Genomic DNA, 19,949 nt, shown 5'->3' on the forward strand with positions numbered 1-19,949 from the left:
AAATCGTTAAATTTCGAGGCATCAAACTCTGGAACAATCAACCCCATCAACTAAAAACCCAAAAACCCTCCAGAAATACAAACTAGAAGTTCAAAAATATATCAATATTAATTATACTTGAATTTTATCTACTATAATAGAATTTCATTTACTTTAATTTAAAACGGACTGGACATCATTGTAAATAAGATCTTATCTTAATGATTGCTCCAATAAAAAGCCTTTTATTATTATTTATTATTATTATTATAATCTATTTTGTACTTTCTTATTTATCATATCTAATAAAATAAATATTGTCCTTTCACTAAGTTATTACCGAATATAATTGCACATTCCGATTAATCTATCGCGGCGCTCTCTCCTCAATGTTTTAAGTTAAATACTCAAAAAGGCGATTTAAACGCAATTGTTTTGTTATTTAGAAGAGAAAGCTTTCAGTTGGAGGAGGAGCTAAGTCTCGTGACATAATTTACGCTGCCATATTGGTGGGTTTAAAGCAGGAATGAAGCTGAGGCCAACCAATATGGCTACCAGAACAGCGGCAAGACTTGGGAAGGTGTGACGTACTACTATCCCATCTGAAAGCTCTATAATGACAATTAGGCCTAAACATGTCAGGGAAAATCATAATAAAAGTCAGGGAATTTGAATCTTAAAATTTCGTGGTAACCCTGAACTAGTCCAAATTCAAAAGTACCTGACATTTAACATAATTAAAAACAGTAAGGTAGTTAACTATAAAAATTTCATGGTAAATAATTTAACACTATTAACTACTCGTCCACAGTAGATTAAATATTGATCATATTTTTATAAATATGTTTAAAAGTTCTGGTCTACTCTAGAATATACAGAGTGTTTTTGAAAGGTCCTTTCAAAACCACCCTGTATAATATACATCCTGTAAAACTCCAATAATTCGTTACTTTAAATTATAAAATTTACATAACATGTTTGAACCTATAAATTGATCATTTTTGGACCTATAAATATCCTATTCCTATAATTTTGGCGTTTCAGACCTATAATACCCATTATTTTTTGTGCACTAAGCGCTGGGAGCCCTGAGTGTTTTAAACAGCCCTGACCCAGAGATTTTCTGACCTATTTGTGTATCCCTCCCAGTGGACTCTGGTATGTAGTTAACAATGAGCAAAGAGACAGAATGATATGACGTTGATAGCTAACACGCCTATCAGCATCATAAAAGTGTTTTCAACTGCCAACCAGAAAGGTGAAACATCCAATAAATTAAATGTCTATATATCGATCTTTTTATGCATTCAAAAGTTCTCCCAACATGAACAGTTTCTATAGTTTAAATATAAAAGTAAGTTTTTACCAAAATGACATTGAGTGTCCAAAATAATACTAACATAGTCTAAAGTTAACCTATGGTGTCCAAAGTTAGCTTTTCGTAAGATGTTTTAGGTTTACTAGCCTTTTGTGAACTTATCGTAATAATGTCCATATTTATAGTGCGCAATCTTTAAACGTATGGCTAACTTATTGAAAATTATAAAATACATAAAACAAGGGTTAACGTTTTTAAAATTTGCGGAATCTCAATTTCTTAGTCCGCCTATTTCTACCCGGGGGGTGACAATAGTGACACTCCATTTAAAAATAAAAAAGAGCAGACGGCACGAAATTACAATTCAGTTCATATGATAGGTGGCGTTAATAGCTTAAACGTTTCTGGTGAAAGGTTGCAGCACCGAAATTTGGTTCAACTTGAAACTCAGACTGAACTGAATTCAAAGGCTTATTTTTACCCGTTGAACCTCCATTCACTGAGCCAAGGCATGTAACGTCATCGGTAGACGTAGCCAATTAAAAGGCCAGTTTTTGAAGTCCAGTTTTCTCTCGAGAGGGCAAATTTTGGCGTTCGAGTCGCACTTAAAACGGAGATCTGAGAAAAATTACCGCGAGGTGGCGGAGGTGTCGCCCTTCTTCAGTATTGCTACACAAGAGAGGGGAGTCCCAAACCCTGCTTTTGGTTACTTCCTAGGCTAATTTAATGGACTTAAACACATGATAACAATAATTATCTGTTCGTGCAATAATTAATATAAATGAAATAAATATAATAAATATGATAAATATAATTCGATGATTCAATCTACTTAAAGTTCACAATATTTTTTGAGATAACATGGGATCGAGATCAATTTCAAGTGCTTTCGGAGAGGTATAAATAGACCCGATTTAGATTATGTAAACCGCAAATACCAGGAACCATCGTCGTTTGTAGAAAGGTTGCCGTAAGAATGTAAGTAGATATTGTTCCTTTGGAATAATTTCAGATATGAAGGTGAAACGCGAATTCTTGCCTATAGGTTTAAGAAATCCATCGTCGTCGATTTTTATTTCCTTGACGGGCGCATTACAAGTGGTGGACGGGAAAAAGTAGCCACGGAGGTAGCCGTAACAAGCGTCGAAAAAACCCCGAGAGTAGGATCATGGTGTTTCTTGGCGCCATACCCCGAGAAGGATCTTTCACAGGAGGCTAAACATCAAAATCGGTGGATGTTGAACAACTTGCACGGGCTAGCCTGGGAGGATGGGGTGACACCCTACGATATACTCGTGGAGTGCCTGAGAACCGTCGTACAAAGCTACAAACGAGAATTCTGAAAAGGGGATGAGAAGTGCTTCTTTTTGTCAAACATTATTCATCGGGAAAATATAGATTTTAATGGAGTGGGATGTCCAAACGCTAGCGATGACGGGCCGATGATTACCGGTATGCTTAATCACAAGCCTGTCCGTAATAATAGGAAATATTTGTGCGCCCTATCTAAATGTGTATTATTTTCCGAGTGGATTTATAATCATAAGGAAATTTTAAATTGTCATTTAGGAGAAGAATAATAAATATTATTAATTTTATGATGTTGCAGCTACATCATTATTATTTATATTTATTTCTATTGTTAAGTACCCGTAAGTACCCCATCACCATATCAATGCGTTAAGTACATCTTAACTATATCAAATTGGTACGCACCTCTTCACTATGTCAATTCTGGTATATCAATCGAAGGTAAAGCATTTATTATTAATTTTATAATTATTGTTAAGTAGGCATACCCCTTCACAATATCAATTCGTTTGGTACCTCTTCACTATATCAATTCTTGCTTATCAATGGAAGGAAAAGCTATGAGTTGGTATATAAATAGGTTTATAGGTATTGGTACGACACACATCGTTAAACAATAAACAAGTAAATATGCCTTATGAACCTAAATCGCATTTTGAAATTTTAAAGGATGCGATGCGCAAAGTAATTAAGAGCTACCATGAGCAAGGAAATTCCAGTTTATGAAATCTCCAACATGGAGGAATCGTTCCAAAATACATAGCCAAAATTTTGGAACCACTTTACTTAGAGATGGTTGACAACAAGGACTTTTACGAAGACGCACCACGCCTTTGTCGCGAAATGGAACTATGGAGCCACATTTGGACGGATCACAAAATCTCGTATAGTCATTACAATTACATGATGGCTCCAAATGAATATGTCCCTAGCTGGATTGACGGTACTCACGTTACTTATGACTACTTCCGTGGTGAAATGTCCAGTGACTGTCCTGAAAGCGATCCGTGGTGCATCATGTGCCACGAAAATGACGAACGCACTCAAAAATAACTCAAAGTCTGTTCTAATTGCTATTTTAACGATAAAATACATGTCCATAAAAAATGGGACATAATATTTCATGACGAATATATATTACATGACGAAATAATTAGTAATAAGAATAACTAGTGCCAAAACTGTTTTTTACTCCACTAATTACTATTTACGATGAAAATACCTGTCGCGATCGCTATCCTCAATTTCATTCTGTTAAACGTAAATTATCCTACGCTGAAGATGATGTAAATTTCAGAATTTGTCGTTTTACAGAAACATTTAATGCTGATAAAATTGATACCTCTAGCAAACGCAAGTTTATTCTGATTGAAATAAAACTTTTCTACTTTTAGATCAGTATGGAAGAAGTAGATGGTGCCTTTACTACGGTGGGACATATTTTCATATATCTAGCTAATACATGGAAGTCTACGATGAACTTGGACTTTTTCTCGACAATTTTGGAAGCGATGGACATAATTATATCGGATGCAGAGGAATTGAACGAGAACGAACAGGAACAGCTGACAACACTAATGAAATCAATGAAGAAAGTCATAAAGGCGTACGTGATGCTAAAACTGAAGAAACGGATATATGGACTTGAAGACCTTATAGAACAATGCAAAGGCATACTATCTTCAACAATAGCACAGTAGTACCCTATAACACTCGTGGAGAAGTTAGAACACTTCTGCCGTACCTTACAAGATACAGTAGACAAATACAGGGGAAATTTCTGCCTCGTCAGTTATAGGAGAGACCGCACCCATATTTCCCACGCAGGCGAATACTTCTATAGGTCATGTAGATGGTCCACCTTCGACAATTGCTGGGATGAACTTAAAAAGGACATTCGAAGAAGCATTCAACTCAGTAAACCCCAGCACACCGACTGGATCAACATCGAACGTTATTTCTCAAAGAATAGACAATGACTTACGCTCGTTATCTTGTTGAACTCCGTGGTCGACCTACATACAAATACTTCAAATCTGGAAGACCAAGAATCTGAAGAATCTTGATCCCAAGATCCATTGGAAATTCGCGGAACAGAAGATCACAATGAATTATCCGGACACCATCAAAATAAAACAAACGGTGGACAATCTTATAGCTATAGGTCTTCAAGCCAAGGACGAAGCTCAGGGCATGGGCGTACCTATCAAACAAAGTTCAATAAGGTCGGAGAACTCATTTTAATACACCCCATTTCTCCAATAGTAACTTGTCTTCATTTACCAGACTGGCTAACTGATCTAAATTTATTAGAAAATAGAAAAGATGAGTTCCATGTAAATCTTTTATAGCATATTTGAAGCATTTTGAATTAACGTTTATCGATGTCAAGATGCTTAAGAAAACTGATTTTAAATAAAAACAGTTTGTTATTGTAAAAATGTGTCATTCTTAGAAATGGACTTCAGCTTACAACAGCAGACAGTCGGTGAAAGACATATTCCAAGGCTTGCAAATGGTCTGCCCAAGTAATGGATGGAATGACGATGTCATCCAGATAGAAACAGATGGAAAAGTGATGTCCATCCCTGAAGACTTCGTCGATGAGTCGTTGAAACGACGACGGCGCATTGCATAGACCGAACGGAAGTACCTCGAACTCGTACTTCCCCGTATGCGTGATAAAAGCGGTCTTCGCTTTCGCTTGCGGATGGAGATCTATCTGCCAATAGCCGCTCTTTAAGTCCAGTGCTGTGATGAACTTCGGGGCACCCATTTTTCCTAATAATTCTTCTATTCGCGGAAGCGGATACGGATCTTTCACGGTCACTTTATTTAAAGCGCGATAGTCGACGCAGAAACGTATCTTTCCGCAATTCTGGTGGATAAGTACCACTGGCGACGCGTAAGGACTAACGGATGGCTTCACGATACCGTCGCGGATCATTTCGTGAAGATGATCTTCAATTATCCGTTTTTTCTCGTCGCTAACACGATACGCGCGTTGACTAACGGGAACATCGGTAGTAGTATGTATCTCGTGATATACTAAGTTAGTGCTTCCCGCTTTTTCCGAAAATAGTTTTGGAAATCGTAATAAAATAGTTTTTAAGTCTTCCTTCTGAGTAGGACTAAGTGTAGGCGACGCGACAGCTTGTTCAACATCCTCGATAATCTGAGGTGTTGGAGTCTTTAACCCAAGGAGATTAAGTACGAATGGAAACGTTGTTCCGTCAATCTGACACGTTTTTGTACCAAAATCCAAAATCGACCGATGTTTATACAGGAAATTTTTTCCCAGAATAAAATCGTTCGGTAGTGAGGGAACTACGTGAAATTCCTGCGTTAGTTTCAACTGTCCTAAGCGGAAGTCTATTCGCGCGCGTCCCTTTGTGAAGGTATAACGTCCATCGCCTAACACTATGCATTGAGTCTCTTCTTCTTCCGGAAGTACTAAGTCTGGTTTTAAAGTTCTGACTAAATTACGCCACTGATATAAGCTGATAAAACACGCATCAGCGCCTGAATCCAGTCTAGTCGCGAAAGTCCCATGCGAATACACGGCTTCTATGGCCACGGGAGGATCAACCTCACAGCGACGCACATCCATAGAGCCAATTTCCATAAGGGGCTTTACTTTCTTCGCGCGGCGGGAAGACGATCCCCTTTTGGTCTTCGCGTTTTCCGAAGCCTGTCTTTGCGCGACTTCTTGTTTGTCCGGACAGGTGGTGGCATAATGCCCTAAGAGTCCGCATTTATAGCACTCTACACGACTTTAGTCGTTTTGCTCGGGCTTAACCTGTGTCGGAGTCTTTGGTCTGTTGGTATTTCTTGCTTTAGGTGTCGCAACCTTTGATTATGTCCCTCCCGCCAGCGGTTTAGTAAAAACCGCGGCGGTGGGAGAATTTCTTCTTATGTTGTCGTTGAAGACATGGATGCGTCTCTCGGGGAGGATATTTCTCTTGCAAATACCAACAAGTTCAGAGTCAGTGTACGGAACGCGTAGGTTTTGATTCATCGCGGTAATTGTAGCGATATACGCGTCAAAAGACACACCGTCGGATTGTTTAAATTGTGCTATTTCTTGGCGGAGGGATTCCTCCGCTCGTACCGAAAAGAAATAGTCTCTAAACGCGCGCTTTACTGTACGCCACGTTAGTACTTGATTAGGCCTATTCATGTCTCTAAACCAGATTAAGGCACGGCCCCTTAATATTTGGGGGAGAAGCGCGATAATGTCATTGCCCGTCATGCTGTGATATTCAGCGAATTCCGTCAAAGTCCGAAGGAATTCCGGTGCGCTTTCACCTTCAACACCACTAAATATTAAGTGAGGGGGTGGTTTTGGCCTATTTTTGGCGGCTGGTCTAGTTCCTATGTTCGCTAACGTAGTTGCAAGTGTTTGAATAGTTTGAATCCAAACATTGGACGCTGCACCTTGCGGTAGCGGCGGCGGATGTGGGATTCCTCCTGCCGCTTTTCCTTGTCCATGCGTAGGACTTGTACCAAGGCTTGGAGGAGGAGTGTTCCTCCTCGGGGGAGTATAAGATCCCGGTAACTGCGCGTTAATCGCGGCGATTAAAGCATGCGGATCGGGGGGATTCATGACGCGACAGTTGATGAGTTCAAGCAATGGCACAAGTAATGATCACAAGTACGCGTTTAAGTACAAATGGTAATGTCAGTCTTAACGGATCCTGGCAAGCTCGCCACTTTATGTAACCGTAAAATTAAAATGTAGGAAAGGGGGCCTAATTTCACGGCTCACATAGAAATTAAATAAAACTAGCAATTGAAGAAGTTCCCAGGTAACCCGTTTAAAGGACTTATTGTCCATGACTAACTATATTTACCAAGTTACTAAAGGAACTTCCAATTTTGGAATTTGATAAGGGAATCCCCGATGATCTTCAAAATTTACTAGACTGTAATGTAAATAACTTGATTATTATCGATGACCTTCTAAACGAATTGAAAGACAATAAAACTTTCGGAAATTTATTCATTAAAAATGCGCACCATAAAAACGCCAGCTGCATATTATTAGGTCAAAATATGTACAAGCAAGGTTGTGAATGGATTTTATTTGTATATATTTTATTACCGTACTTTGAATATGTCTAATTTTGTAAAGGTTCCTAATGAGACATATCAGCCTGAACACGCATTATTTAATAAAACAAGGAGAAAATTAGTCAAGTACAGGAATTTGATACGTAAACTAGCTGATAAAAATATTTCGTTAAAAAGAAAGAAGTCTCTTCTGAAATTGAAACAACACGGAGATTTTTTCCCATTAATTTTGACGCTTCTACCGAGCATTATCAGTGGCATTTCAACATTACTCGGACAATGAATACTCTTCAAAAATTAATTCGCGTCCCATATGATCAAATTCGATCAAATCAAGATCTAATTAACAATGAAATGACGGACCTTGACCGCGAAATGTTCGCGGTATTTCGAACAAAAGGTCTTACATCGAGAGAAAAAACTCGACGGTATCAAGAATTGCTTCAAAAGTATCAGTTTTCTAAAAAACACATTGTTCCGAAAACGGTTAGCGTTAGCAATCAACCATCAACCAAACCGAATATACAATCGTCACCTTTAATTATTCATTCTAACCCTTCCACCTATACACCTCCTCCTCCTCCCCTTCAAACCCAAACATTTCAAACTAAAGCAGTTCAAACCCCCGCAGCTTCGACTTTTACTCCCACTAACGCAAAACCAATCGTAAAAAAATCACGAAAATATCACGTCTCGGGTAAATTGAATAGAAATACCGGTCAAGAACCGATTATAACTAGAAGCCATACGGAGTTATTGGAAAAGAAGAAGAAACCCCCGACTATGGTTAATAAGAAAACAGGAAAAAAAATTTTAATATCTTCACCTCCAATTTTAATTGATTGGGACGATGAAGGTTTTTAAAAATAAAATGTTGTAAAAAAATAGACTTTTTATTGCTTTTTAATATTCAATTTATTTCAATATTCAATTTATTTTATATATATTTATTTTTTTTAATTTTTATTTCAACGATTATATATATATATATATATATGTTTTAATTTTAATTTTTTTTGTTACATTCCGCTGCTGCTGCTCTGACTTTCGAAAAAGTCTTTAAAAATTAAAGCCCTGCACCGTTCGTGGGGCAGGGCGTCTCCAACTGCCTCACCAAGGGAAGAAATAAAGGAAACATGGAATAATGATGTAATTAAGCGGGGGGGGGTTGAGAGAGAGAGAGAGAACATACCTGCACGAAGCTTTTTTCGCCTCCTATTTTTTGCATGAGACGGTCCAGATTTGGGTGATACGACACGGAGACATCTATAGACGATATATCCGGTCTGAGATCAAATCGGATGACGAATCCGATGTGTATGGATCGCACCAAAACCTTAAACAAATGAATAAAAACGTTGTCGTGATATTTAATTTTTAATATAAAAATGAATCCATTTGTTAAATTCTTACCTCCAAATCTCTGAAGGTAAATTCTGGGAGCTCATCTCGTCCAGGTATTGGCCCTAGGACGGCCGTGTATCGCAAGATCGCTTTAACGTCTTCACCAAAAGCAAGAAGAGCTACAGTTTTTTTCTATTCTCAAAAGTGGTTGATTCTCCGAAATTTTCTGTTTCCTAAATGCTGCTTTATCTCTGAAAATAGTATTCGAGAATGATGGTTCTAGAATCAAGGACCGATACTTTTATACACTATCACCGGAACGAATAAATTAGTATAGTATAATACACATACAATCTGGAAGAATTCAAACTCACCTACGACAATACCTATAATCCTTATTGATGTATTTTAGTTACGATGGAATTCGGTAACTTTTTTATCACTAGATAATCCCACCTCGAACTAGTTTCGTATGTGGATCAAATGGGATATTTAAAAATACCATAAACCCATAATCGGTGTTTTCTACGATAAATCACGTAGGACTTATTTTCGTAAAATATCCGATATACATTAAAAACCGAGGAAATGACTATCCACTATTAATTCACCCACAACGATTAATCCGATACCTATAATCCTTATTGAAGTATTTTAGTTACGATGGAAAGCGGTAACTTTTTTATCACTAGCTAATCCCACCTCGAACTAGTTTCGTATGTGGGTCAAATAGAATATTTAGTTTCTATGGTAGATCATGTAGGACTTGTCTTCTTAAAATATCTGATATAAATTAAAAACCGAAGAAATAACTATCCATTATTAATTCACCCGCAACGATTAATCCGAAAACACGTCCTCGCATGTAGTTTTGACGTTTATTAAAATGAAAAAAGTTCGTTTCGACAATATATCCGTAATATATTATATTGAACGTGAAAATAGAATAAACTATTTCTTATACAATGTCGTAAGATTTAAGCATCTTATTTCCGTCATGAATTCGAAATTGGGTCCGATTTAAAAAAAAAAAGTTTGAGAGTCCAGGAAATCGGAACTAAAATCACATAAGAGGAAAGGTTGAGGTTAGAAGCTTTCATTCTTCTTCAATTAGTCAACGCGTGAACAACGCTAAAAATGGCTCAAGAATCAATATTTTGGTAATTGGATGTTTTTCATTTTACCGAATATTCTGTTATATTTATATAGCTTTATATAGTGTTAATGATTTGCTTCCAATTACAGCCTGGATCTTATGTTGTAAGATTTAAGCAGCTTATTTCCACCACGAATTCGAAGTTGGGTCCGATTTTTTTAAAAAAAAAAAAGGTTTGAGAGTCCAGTAAATCGGAACTAAAATCACATAGGAGGAAAGGTTGCAGTTGGAAGCTTTCAGTCTTCTACAATTATCCAACGCGCGAACAACGCTAAAAATGGCTCAAGACTCTCTAATTTGGTAATTGGATGTTTTTTCATTTTACCGAATAATCTTTTATATTTATATAGCTTTTTATAGTGTTAATGATTTGACGTCCAATTACAGCCCCGATTTTTACAACATGGACGTAGCCGATCCCGTGTTTCATGACAATAAAAGTGGCTTTGACATATTGTTTAAAGCGCCATTAGGATCAACATATAGAAAGAAGGATGGAACTTTGGTCAAATACGCTACTATTTCCAGACAAAACAACAATGGGAATATGTTCTTAAACATCGGAAGATGGTTACCAACACATGATGGTGTAGTTTTGACCGACGCACATATCGCAAAATTTAATGAAGCGAAAGAAAATATCAGACTTTCTAAATCATTTAGAGATCATAACAATTTACTTTTGACACCCTCAATTAATTTACCCACTGTCGGACCATAATAACGATGGAGCGTGGTTAACTGTTTTAAACGCGGGTGTTGAACATAATGTTGCTATAACGCGTCAGAAAAAAATATCGTGTAATTTAACCGGGATAATGATGACCCCTGACGAATGGAATTATTTAAAATATTTAATTCCAACTATACATTTCATATTTTTCCCACCTAAATTGACGGAGGACTTTGAAGCCCAACAAACGTTGGCGTATCTCCTCATAAGGGAAATAAATAAAATAGCTGAGAATTCGTGTGTTGGTTGTCAAAACTCTTACGAAAACCAACTGGGCCATCTGTGTGTGACCCTAGATTGGAGTGGTAGGGTTTCTTCGTTCTATGATCAGGCCGTTCAAAATTTACAGATGAGCGAAGTATTAAATTATATCAACTTTTACCAAAGAGTTTTAAGACGCGCTCCCGGAAACGCTCAAGAAACTATCGACATTATTAATAGTTTGTTAAAGTTAGAAGACTTTAAAACCGACCTCATGAACCAAAAAAATAAACAAGTTAAAATTTCTTCTCGCTTCTTCACTAGTTATGAAGCTGAAATTAAGTATTAATTACCATTTTAAATTTTTAATCGTGTTTTGTAAGTTTGTTGGTTTTATAACAACGTAATTATATTTTTGATATTACATTTGCAATTCGGGGCAAAATATCGGTTTTTATTTAGGTCTTTTAATCATGATTCCCCTTGTGGAAAAATTTTGGTGTGTCTGTTTTATATCAATAAACATATTGAAATCTATATATGACGACTCTTTTTATTTATCCTGATCATAAGATGATACGACTCTCATCATAATGGACGCGTTTTACATTCATTGTATATCAACCGCGTCTTTGGATGTTTTCAATGACAATTCTAGTAGTAAGTTTAAGATTTTATTACCAAAAGAAATACATTTACACGGGAACTACGAATGTGGGTTGAAAGAGTTGATAATGCCTTTGCAATATGAAAATGTCCCGGATGACTGTACCCATTTTCACTTAGTTTCATCTGAAAAAGTTATTGAAAATTCCTCAACACACGTCATGGACTGGGAAAAATTTGGGAAAGGTAAACGGTCCGCGGGGGGTATGAATTATACTGACTTTTAGAGGAATGGCTTCACAATCTCGGCTACAGTAATTCCGATGGGCGATTCAATTTTAGACTTTTTGAAAGTAAAAGATTTACTACAGATTCGAATTCTAAAGAGATTAAAACCATAATGAAAATGTACGCTGAAATTGAAGTTTCAAATGGGGTTTTGGTTAAATTTAGTCCTGAATTGGCTAAATTATTACGGTTTAAGAGTAAAGAGGATAATGAGGGTTGGGTCGTGTTTCGGGGGATAATTAGGTCTGATGAATTACCGCATGTTGAGGACATGGAACCGGGGGTAATTATAGACTCTGAAACGTCATTAATTTGCGAAACGCAGAAAATTTCCCACATAGACGAATCTCTCGAACTCAATATCACACCCGGCTACTATGTTAGTATAGAAGAGATTTATAACTCCATGATCCAGGTAATTCCCCGTGAATTTAGAAATAAAGTAACAATATCTAAATCGTATGATGGGAAAACACGGATAGCTACTAGCGAACCCGTCTCTATAAAATTCCCCGAATCACACAATAATTTGGCGTACATTTTAGGTTTCAGTTCGGATCAGATTAACGTGAAACTCGAAGGTCTAATTCGATCAAACCAGGTACACGATGTACGATCCGGTATTCAAAATTTCCTAATTTACTCATCTCTAGTCGAAGAAAGCTTATACGCCTCGACAGTGGCTCCTATTTTACGAACCGTCCCCGTCCCGCGAAATCTCGAAAGGGAGGAGGTTTTAGTGAAGAGTTACGATTTCCCCGATAATTATCCCTTAAAATGTAATTCTTTCGAAGCTATAGAAATCAATATTAGAACTAGTTACGGTGACTTTCTAAAATTCTTAAAAGGCAAAACCATTCTCAAACTCCACATAAGAAAAAAACCTTCCTCTTGAATCTAAAAAGGCTTGTCTTTCCATAAACCTATTTAATTCATGAATGACTCATAGTGTGTTCGGTACATAAAAATCGTAATGGATTCTAGCGACAATCCTTATATAATATACTTTTCACGATACCATAATAATAATAACAACCAGACTGGAGGGGATTTGCCATATTTTAGTTCTGTACCGTATTATCAACACGGTGGTTCGTTCGGTTCGGTTTTTCGATCACTATTTTCATTTTTAAAAACCATATACAAACCTATTGGTCGAGTTTTAAAAAATGAGGCGCTACGTGCTACTTCGAATGTGTTAGGGTATTTGGCCGAAGGCGCTAACTTCAAAGAAGCCGCTGTTAAACGATTGAAAGAATCAGGGATGAATGTTATAAATTAACTTCAATCCGGGAAGGGCGTATATAAAAGAAAAAACACGTCGTAGCACCACATCTTATCCTAAGAGAAAAAGAACCAGACGTCTTCCAGACTACTTGGATTAAAAAACAAAAATGGCCTATAATACCACGTTACTAATGAGCTCGCTCGATTTTTTTTCCGAACCGGCTACGAATAATTGTTTGGACGCGAGTGAATGCGTTTTAATAAAACCATTGAGTAATTCATTTACCGCCGGAGTTCCGTTTGAATTCTTCGTCCATGGTTCAGCCGATCATTATCTAAAATTAGATGATACTTTATAATCAGTAAGCTTTAAGGTAGTTAAAGCCGACGGCGATAACCTTCCTAACGACGCTAAAGTGGTCACTGTTAACAATTGTCTATCCGCTTTATTTTCTAATTTAGATGTAGCCTTGAATGAGGTCAGTTTGAGTAGCGGTCTACCGACGTATAGTTATAAAGGGTATATAACAGATCATCTCAATTTCAATAGAGAAACCAAACGAACTCAAATGTCGACTAGACTATATACGCATGAAAATGAAGGTTTAGATATTGATAACTTTTTTAACTCTACCACCTCAAACGGTTTAAAAAGGAGAATCCAAGCTATATCTCAGTCGAAAATTGTAACTGTTTTCGGCCCAATTTATCATGAACTGTTCAATTTGAATAAAGCCCGATTAAATGGGGTTTCGCTTCGATTAAAATTTAATCGAAACCCCGATGAGTTTGTTTTAATGACACCCTCGACCAATAACGATCAATATAAAATCGAAATTGTGGATAGTAGTCTATATAATAAAAAATGGAAATTAAACCCCGATTTGGTTCTCGGTCACATTTTAAAGTTAGAACATAGACCGGCTGTCTATAACCTAAACCGCAGTGAGGTCAAATTTTTCACTCTACCTCAGGGGACTATCGAAACGTACAGAGACATGGTGTTTAATGGTACCCTACCCAACAGATTAATTGTTGCAATGTGTAAGTCCACTAATTTTAATGGTAATATACACACATCGCCTTACACATCCAAACATTTCGGTCTCACTCACTTAGAGTGTATAATAGATACTCGTCGGTATCCTTCCCCCGCATTTACCCCGAACTTCGCTGAGAAAAGATATCATAGAGAATATCTCAGCTTATTCACGGGATCTAATAATTATAATATTAATTCCGGATCGAATAAAACATATGACGAATACGTTAGTGGAAATTCATTTTTCGTCATCCCTCTAACCGCCGAGGAACTAGGGGGTTTAGAACATTTAGAGCCGATTAAGACGGAATCTTTACAGTTACTTTTAAAATTTAAAGCGGCTTTAACTGACGATATAACAGTCATTTTATTATCCGAATTCGAATCAACATTGAAAATATCCAGGGACAGAGGTATTACGTATAATTAGACAACCCCTCATAACCGAGGAAAGAAAATGGATACCCTACAGTTAGAATGTATTCTTTCCAAAATTTGCGGTAGAAAATTTTACGGGGTTTTCCCTTCCAATTTCATCGCTAAAAAAAGGAAAGGTGATTACTATATAGTTTTTAACAATCAAACGAGTGATCAGCCTGGACAACATAGGATTAGCTTAGGTGTCAAAGCTAATAAAAAAGGGGGAAAAGCGATTTTTTTCGATAGTTTTGGGTTAGGACCCGAATCGTACAATTTGAAAATACATCATCTAGCGCGTCAGTTTCAAATACACATGAACAAATTCTAGACTTTAGATCTTCAACATGCGGACTATACTCAATTGATTTCATTCATAAAATGCACAAAGGGTGGAGTCTGAAACGGATTATTAAATCCTATACAACATATCCTGTTTTAAACGATATTCTAGTTTGTTATTACGTTTATAAAATACTAAAAAGTTTTAAATATTTAAAAAAAAAATACCGTAAAGCGTCGTTGATTACTAGATTTTGTTATAAGAACCATCTACTCTATCACTTCGAATTCATTCGGGAAAAATGCATTACATCGTTACATACACACGTTTTGAGGGGAGAAATGAATTCCAGTACATGGTAATCTATTGTCTTCAAATGCCATGTATGTTTACCATATACTTTGAACATGAAACGAGTGAGAAAGGAAAAATTGCTCGAATAACGAAACAAAGACCTCCATTTGATGAGAAGATGATTCGGACGAGGGATTTTGAGTACGGAGACCAGGAAGAAATAATTGGAAAAATTATTCACCCCGCAAGTACCATCATTCCCGAAAATATCAGAGATGGAGAAATTTTCAGTCGTTTGGGTCATGGACTTATTGCAACCATAGCTGAAACCCTCAAAATTCCCAGCCCGTCACAACTTCTGGAGGAAAAGGCGAAATTGCACGTGGATAATTACTTACTTTGGGTGATGCGACAAATGAATGATATTAAAACCCCGGACAGCTTTTACCACGAACATTTATCTTTAGTTTTAAAGTAAAAACAAATTTGTAATTCATATTCCAAAATAAACAAATTTGATTGAAATATTTTTGTCTTTATTTAACACATTACAAGTTTTGCCAATAATTAATATTAAGTGGTACATAAAGTTTTTTTTACCACTAACACCCCCCCCCCCGATCTTTACATCATAAAAAAAACGTAGGACGCTTTTTTATTCGATTCTCGTATGAATTTAAAGTCGTTATTTTCCAGTTAAGCCGAAACCGTTCATCTCTCTGGCAGTCATTTCGAGAGACTTGAGGGAAGAAAATAAGGTTATACCCCAATATAAAGTTGTTTTCAAAACGCGTAGTTTTACCTCACATACTAACAAAACAGGGGACACAATAACTTCACAAATGAGTTGAGCAATACGATCTCCCTTCTCGACGATAAACATCTCGTTTGAATGATTAAATAAGATAACCCCAACGTTACCAGTATAATCTCGATCTATAACTCCGCCACCGATGGAAATTGAGTTTTCAACGCTAAACCCGAACGTCCGGCTGAAAAATTTAATTAACTTTAAAAATACACCCCTTTTTAGGATGATGGTTCGGGAATTAAAACCATACCAATGCGGGCGTAGCAATTTGAAGGAGCACGTATTTGAATATCTGTTTCTATCAACATAGTTGATTGAGCAGGAATTTCATAATTTCGAGGAGAATACAAATCAAGTCCGGCTGAATTTGCAAACCCTCTAGTTGGAATAATCGCTTCTTGAGAGAGCTTAACAACTTCCAACGTATTCATTTCAACGTTTGTAGCGTAAATACAAATTTTCTCATTTTCTCGAGTAGGATGGTATTTATACATAATCGTGAGATAAATTTTCTTATGTCTCATATTCGCAGAGGGGTTTTTTCTTTTTAAATCACATCCCCTCTTCCTCTAATACTTTAAAAAATAATCCACATTTTAGTTTTTATAGGTCAGGAAATCGAACTGTCCTGGCACAATATATTCACACCACCCCCTGATCTTTACGTCGTAAAAAAATTCTTTTCAAATCACATACCCTCCTCCTCTAATACTTAAATAACCCACATTTTAGTTTTTATAGGTCAGGAAATCAAACGTGCCCGGAGGGGTTTTTTCTTTTAGGTCAGGAAATCAAACGTGTCCATTTTACCTCCCCCCCCCGATCTTTACGTCATAAAAAAAACGGGGACGCCATAGAAAATACATAGTATGGGTTCCATATGGGTTCCCTATGGGTTCCCTATGGGAAATAACATGGTGGTACTCTGGAAAACTCCATAGGTTTAACATGGTGGTTCTTGAGTTAGAACCCCCCTTTTCTCACTACTCAGACAGCTTAAGTCTTTAGAAGAAGGAAAGTTATCCTCTAGCACCATGCCTAAACCACCGCGCGCAACCATCCCTAAACCACAGCACCATCGTTAAACGAAGGCACCATCGCGTGCTTCGGAGGGGGGTGGAGTCTATTTATCCATTTTTGTGGCTTCAACTAGATGTCGTTCAGATGAGTTTACCCCAACTCGAATTAATGGGCGCTGTGTTAGGTGAAAAACTGTCGAATTATTTAAAACTTGTCTTTCGATTTCAAGTTTTTTAACATGAAAAGAGCAAAGTAACGAGAGAAAACCCCTCTATGTCCTTTAAAGGGGAATTTGCTGGTTAATTTGCAGATTTGTATTTCAATTTTTACATTCATACTATATAAACTTCAGACTTATGCAGTAAATATCATAATATTATTAATTGTAACATGAAAATAACAATCAATACAGCAAAAACCCCTTTGTGTCTTCCAAAACTTCCAAAAGGGTAATTGCTCGTTAATTTGTATAGATAGAATTTTTTATTTGAACTGAACATATTTAATTCGTGCAACGACAATGTTGGCACCAGGTAGTAATAACTTAAACCGAATTCTTGAATAAAATAATTCATTCTCATTGAGAATAACTTCAAGTCCTCTTTATCACTATCATAGTGTTGAGACGCCTCAACCCCATCCAAAGCGCTAAAACAGTTTTTAAATTTACCTTCCCTAGTAAAAGTCATTGTTACAATGGCTGTTTACGTTTTATTCTGGAATTCGTGGACTAAATTGAACATCTCTACATTTCCAAATTGGGAAAGGAATTCGCGTAGATTCACTCCATAAATGTCTTCGTAAATATTTCTAGCTGCAGGTTCCAGTGCAGTACCGTGCTTTGTAGCTTTGTTTCCTTGGAATTTTGAAAATACGTGATTTTTCATAAAGTTTTCAGGTGAGGTGGTGTTGCGCTTCGGAACATTTTTGGCTGTAGATGCGGTAAAACGTATTACTCGACAGTCTTCCCAGAGAAATCTATCCGCTGGTGCCAGCGTTTCTTTCTCTAATAAATTAATCTTTTCTTTATCCATTTCAACGTATATTTTAAAATATACTTTACAAGGTTCACATCCTAGACTAGTGGAGTTTAATGGCTTATTACAGTCAACGGTGTGATTTCCGTGGATAATATCTTGACTCCATATATTCGAAAAATTCCTATTTTCACTTAGCGCCTTAATTCTGGGCGGGCGTGGGGTAGATAAACAATAAACAAGACTTTACCTTGCAAAGTGCCGATATTTTCCATTTAAGGCATCATTGCTATATCTACCGATAAATTTAAACCATTGTTGTCTAACGTCACGATTATTTTGAAAATAAAATAATTAAATATCCTTTTCTGAGTTTGTGCAATGCGGAAATGCGCAATTACAAGACATAGTAAATTTATATTTTTATATTTAAAATATGTTCAACTCTATTCATTAGTAATAAACAATGTGTAAGTTGTGTTTAAAAATTGGGGAGAATATATTTCACAATCTATAAAATAACACCAATATTCAGTTTTATTGTTAAAATTTCAATCAACAATGTCTATAGTAACACCAATGTTCTAGAAAAGAAGCATTTTGAATTTTGCGCTACTGGGTAGATTTTCTCGCCATCTACGTATTGAGGTTGAAATTAAAACATCTGTTAAGTAAACATTTCTGTGTATGTCAATGGGCGGAGCTGCACATTTCCCCACACGGTCTATATCCCACTCTAGGATGGAGAAAAGACCAGATGGTGCTGTTCAGAAGCCAGTAAGTACAGACTGACGTCCATCTGGGATGGTCAAAAGAACGGATGATGATGATGTAAAGAAGCCAATAACTACATTCGGGTGTTCAAGTGGGGTGGACAAATGATCAGAGGATGGTGGTGTTACAGACAATGGTGTAATATTCATTCTAAGTGGAATACAATTTTCCAAATTTCCGGTCCGGAAATTGAGAACTCAATTGCCCCGTTTTGTTAACTGCGAACGCGGTCCCCTGGGGTGTAACAACAGACAGACAGACAGAGACGTCGAAATAAGAACCTCTCCGTGACGTACGTCACTCGGAGAGGTAACAAGAAAACTCCTGTGCGAAATGATAACTAAGTGAGTAATAATTAACTTCTCTTCCGTTAAAGCTCACAACGGGATCTATGAGAATGAGAGAGCGGATGCCCTTGCGAAAGAACCCTGCACAAGGGCTATTGTAGATATAGAAGTAGGTTATTATAAGTCAAGTATAAAGCAATATTATTTACATTCATTTTGCTTAGAGCAATGGCAGTCCGATTGGGCGCACTCTGAAAAGGGAAGGAGCACTTTTCATTTTAGAAATAGAATTAGTGAAAACTCGTTTGTCCCTGACCACTTTGTGACTCAAATCATGAAAGGGCACGGTCAGCTCGCGAAATATTTACATGAATTCGGTCATCGGGAAGAAGATCTCTGCTTCAGTGGACAGGCAGAGGCAGATGCTTTGCATTATCCACAATTTGTAGGATTCTTTTCAAACCGTCCAACCAAACCAGATAGAGACAAGAATAATTTAGAAAACCAAACAGTAAGAAAAGAAATTAAATCATTAATGCACCATCTCACAGAGTTTACTCAATTAATACTTAAATAGTTTACTTGAGTTTAGCTCGAAGGGTTTTTAATCCGTTTTAAAGGTTTTTCCCTTCCCTCGTCTGTAGTTCAGACCATGATAGCATGTCCCCCTTTATGTGAAAACGACATAGGGTACTAATAAATTTTGAATCTGAATGTCTCTATCTACGGGCGGGGTTAAATGTGGCAGCTACTGTCGGGTAGGGCCGATTTACCTTTTTATTTCTGACCATCATCACGACTAAAGCAT

General features: G+C 36.9%; 2 protein-coding genes and 1 long non-coding RNA gene across 3 annotated transcripts; 2 read left to right on the forward strand and 1 right to left on the reverse strand.

The window, feature by feature from the left end:
• The first annotated feature begins 3,411 nt into the window (after positions 1-3,411).
• On the forward strand, positions 3,412-3,819 carry LOC149694763 (uncharacterized). The gene is made up of 2 exons (XR_016382487.1): positions 3,412-3,638; positions 3,750-3,819. It is a non-coding gene; the product is annotated as an uncharacterized LOC149694763 (long non-coding RNA).
• A 9,584-nt stretch (positions 3,820-13,403) lies between these two features.
• LOC149694764 (uncharacterized protein F54H12.2-like) lies at positions 13,404-14,708 on the forward strand. The gene is made up of 2 exons (XM_089867470.1): positions 13,404-13,554; positions 13,600-14,708. Exons 1-2 carry the CDS (start codon positions 13,404-13,406, stop codon positions 14,706-14,708), a joined length of 1,260 nt encoding a protein of 419 aa, XP_089723596.1.
• Positions 14,709-15,957: 1,249 nt separating this feature from the next.
• On the reverse strand, positions 15,958-16,577 carry LOC149694765 (uncharacterized). Its single transcript, XM_089867471.1, has 4 exons — positions 16,459-16,577; positions 16,334-16,381; positions 16,084-16,264; positions 15,958-16,011 (listed from the first exon to the last, which is right to left on the reverse strand). Exons 1-4 carry the CDS (start codon positions 16,575-16,577, stop codon positions 15,958-15,960), a joined length of 402 nt encoding a protein of 133 aa, XP_089723597.1.
• Between the last annotated feature and the right edge of the window lie 3,372 nt (positions 16,578-19,949).

The sequence above is a fragment of the Phalangium opilio genome, unplaced genomic scaffold (genome assembly GCF_054372755.1).
Source record: "Phalangium opilio isolate 3A_F unplaced genomic scaffold, DU_Popi_V2 ptg000022l_1, whole genome shotgun sequence".
NCBI classification, from domain to species: Eukaryota; Metazoa; Arthropoda; class Arachnida; order Opiliones; family Phalangiidae; genus Phalangium; species Phalangium opilio.

Coding starts and splice junctions, on each gene's coding strand:
- LOC149694764 (XM_089867470.1), top strand. CDS start 13,404: ATGGCCTATAATACCACGTTACTAATGAGCTCGCTCGATTTTTTTTCC. Junction 13,555..13,599: donor GTTTGAATTCTTCGTCCATG/GTTCAGCCGATC, acceptor CTTTATAATCAG/TAAGCTTTAAGGTAGTTAAA.
- LOC149694765 (XM_089867471.1), bottom strand. CDS start 16,577: ATGTATAAATACCATCCTACTCGAGAAAATGAGAAAATTTGTATTTAC. Junction 16,382..16,458: donor GCGATTATTCCAACTAGAGG/GTTTGCAAATTC, acceptor CTATGTTGATAG/AAACAGATATTCAAATACGT. Junction 16,265..16,333: donor AAATTGCTACGCCCGCATTG/GTATGGTTTTAA, acceptor TAAATTTTTCAG/CCGGACGTTCGGGTTTAGCG.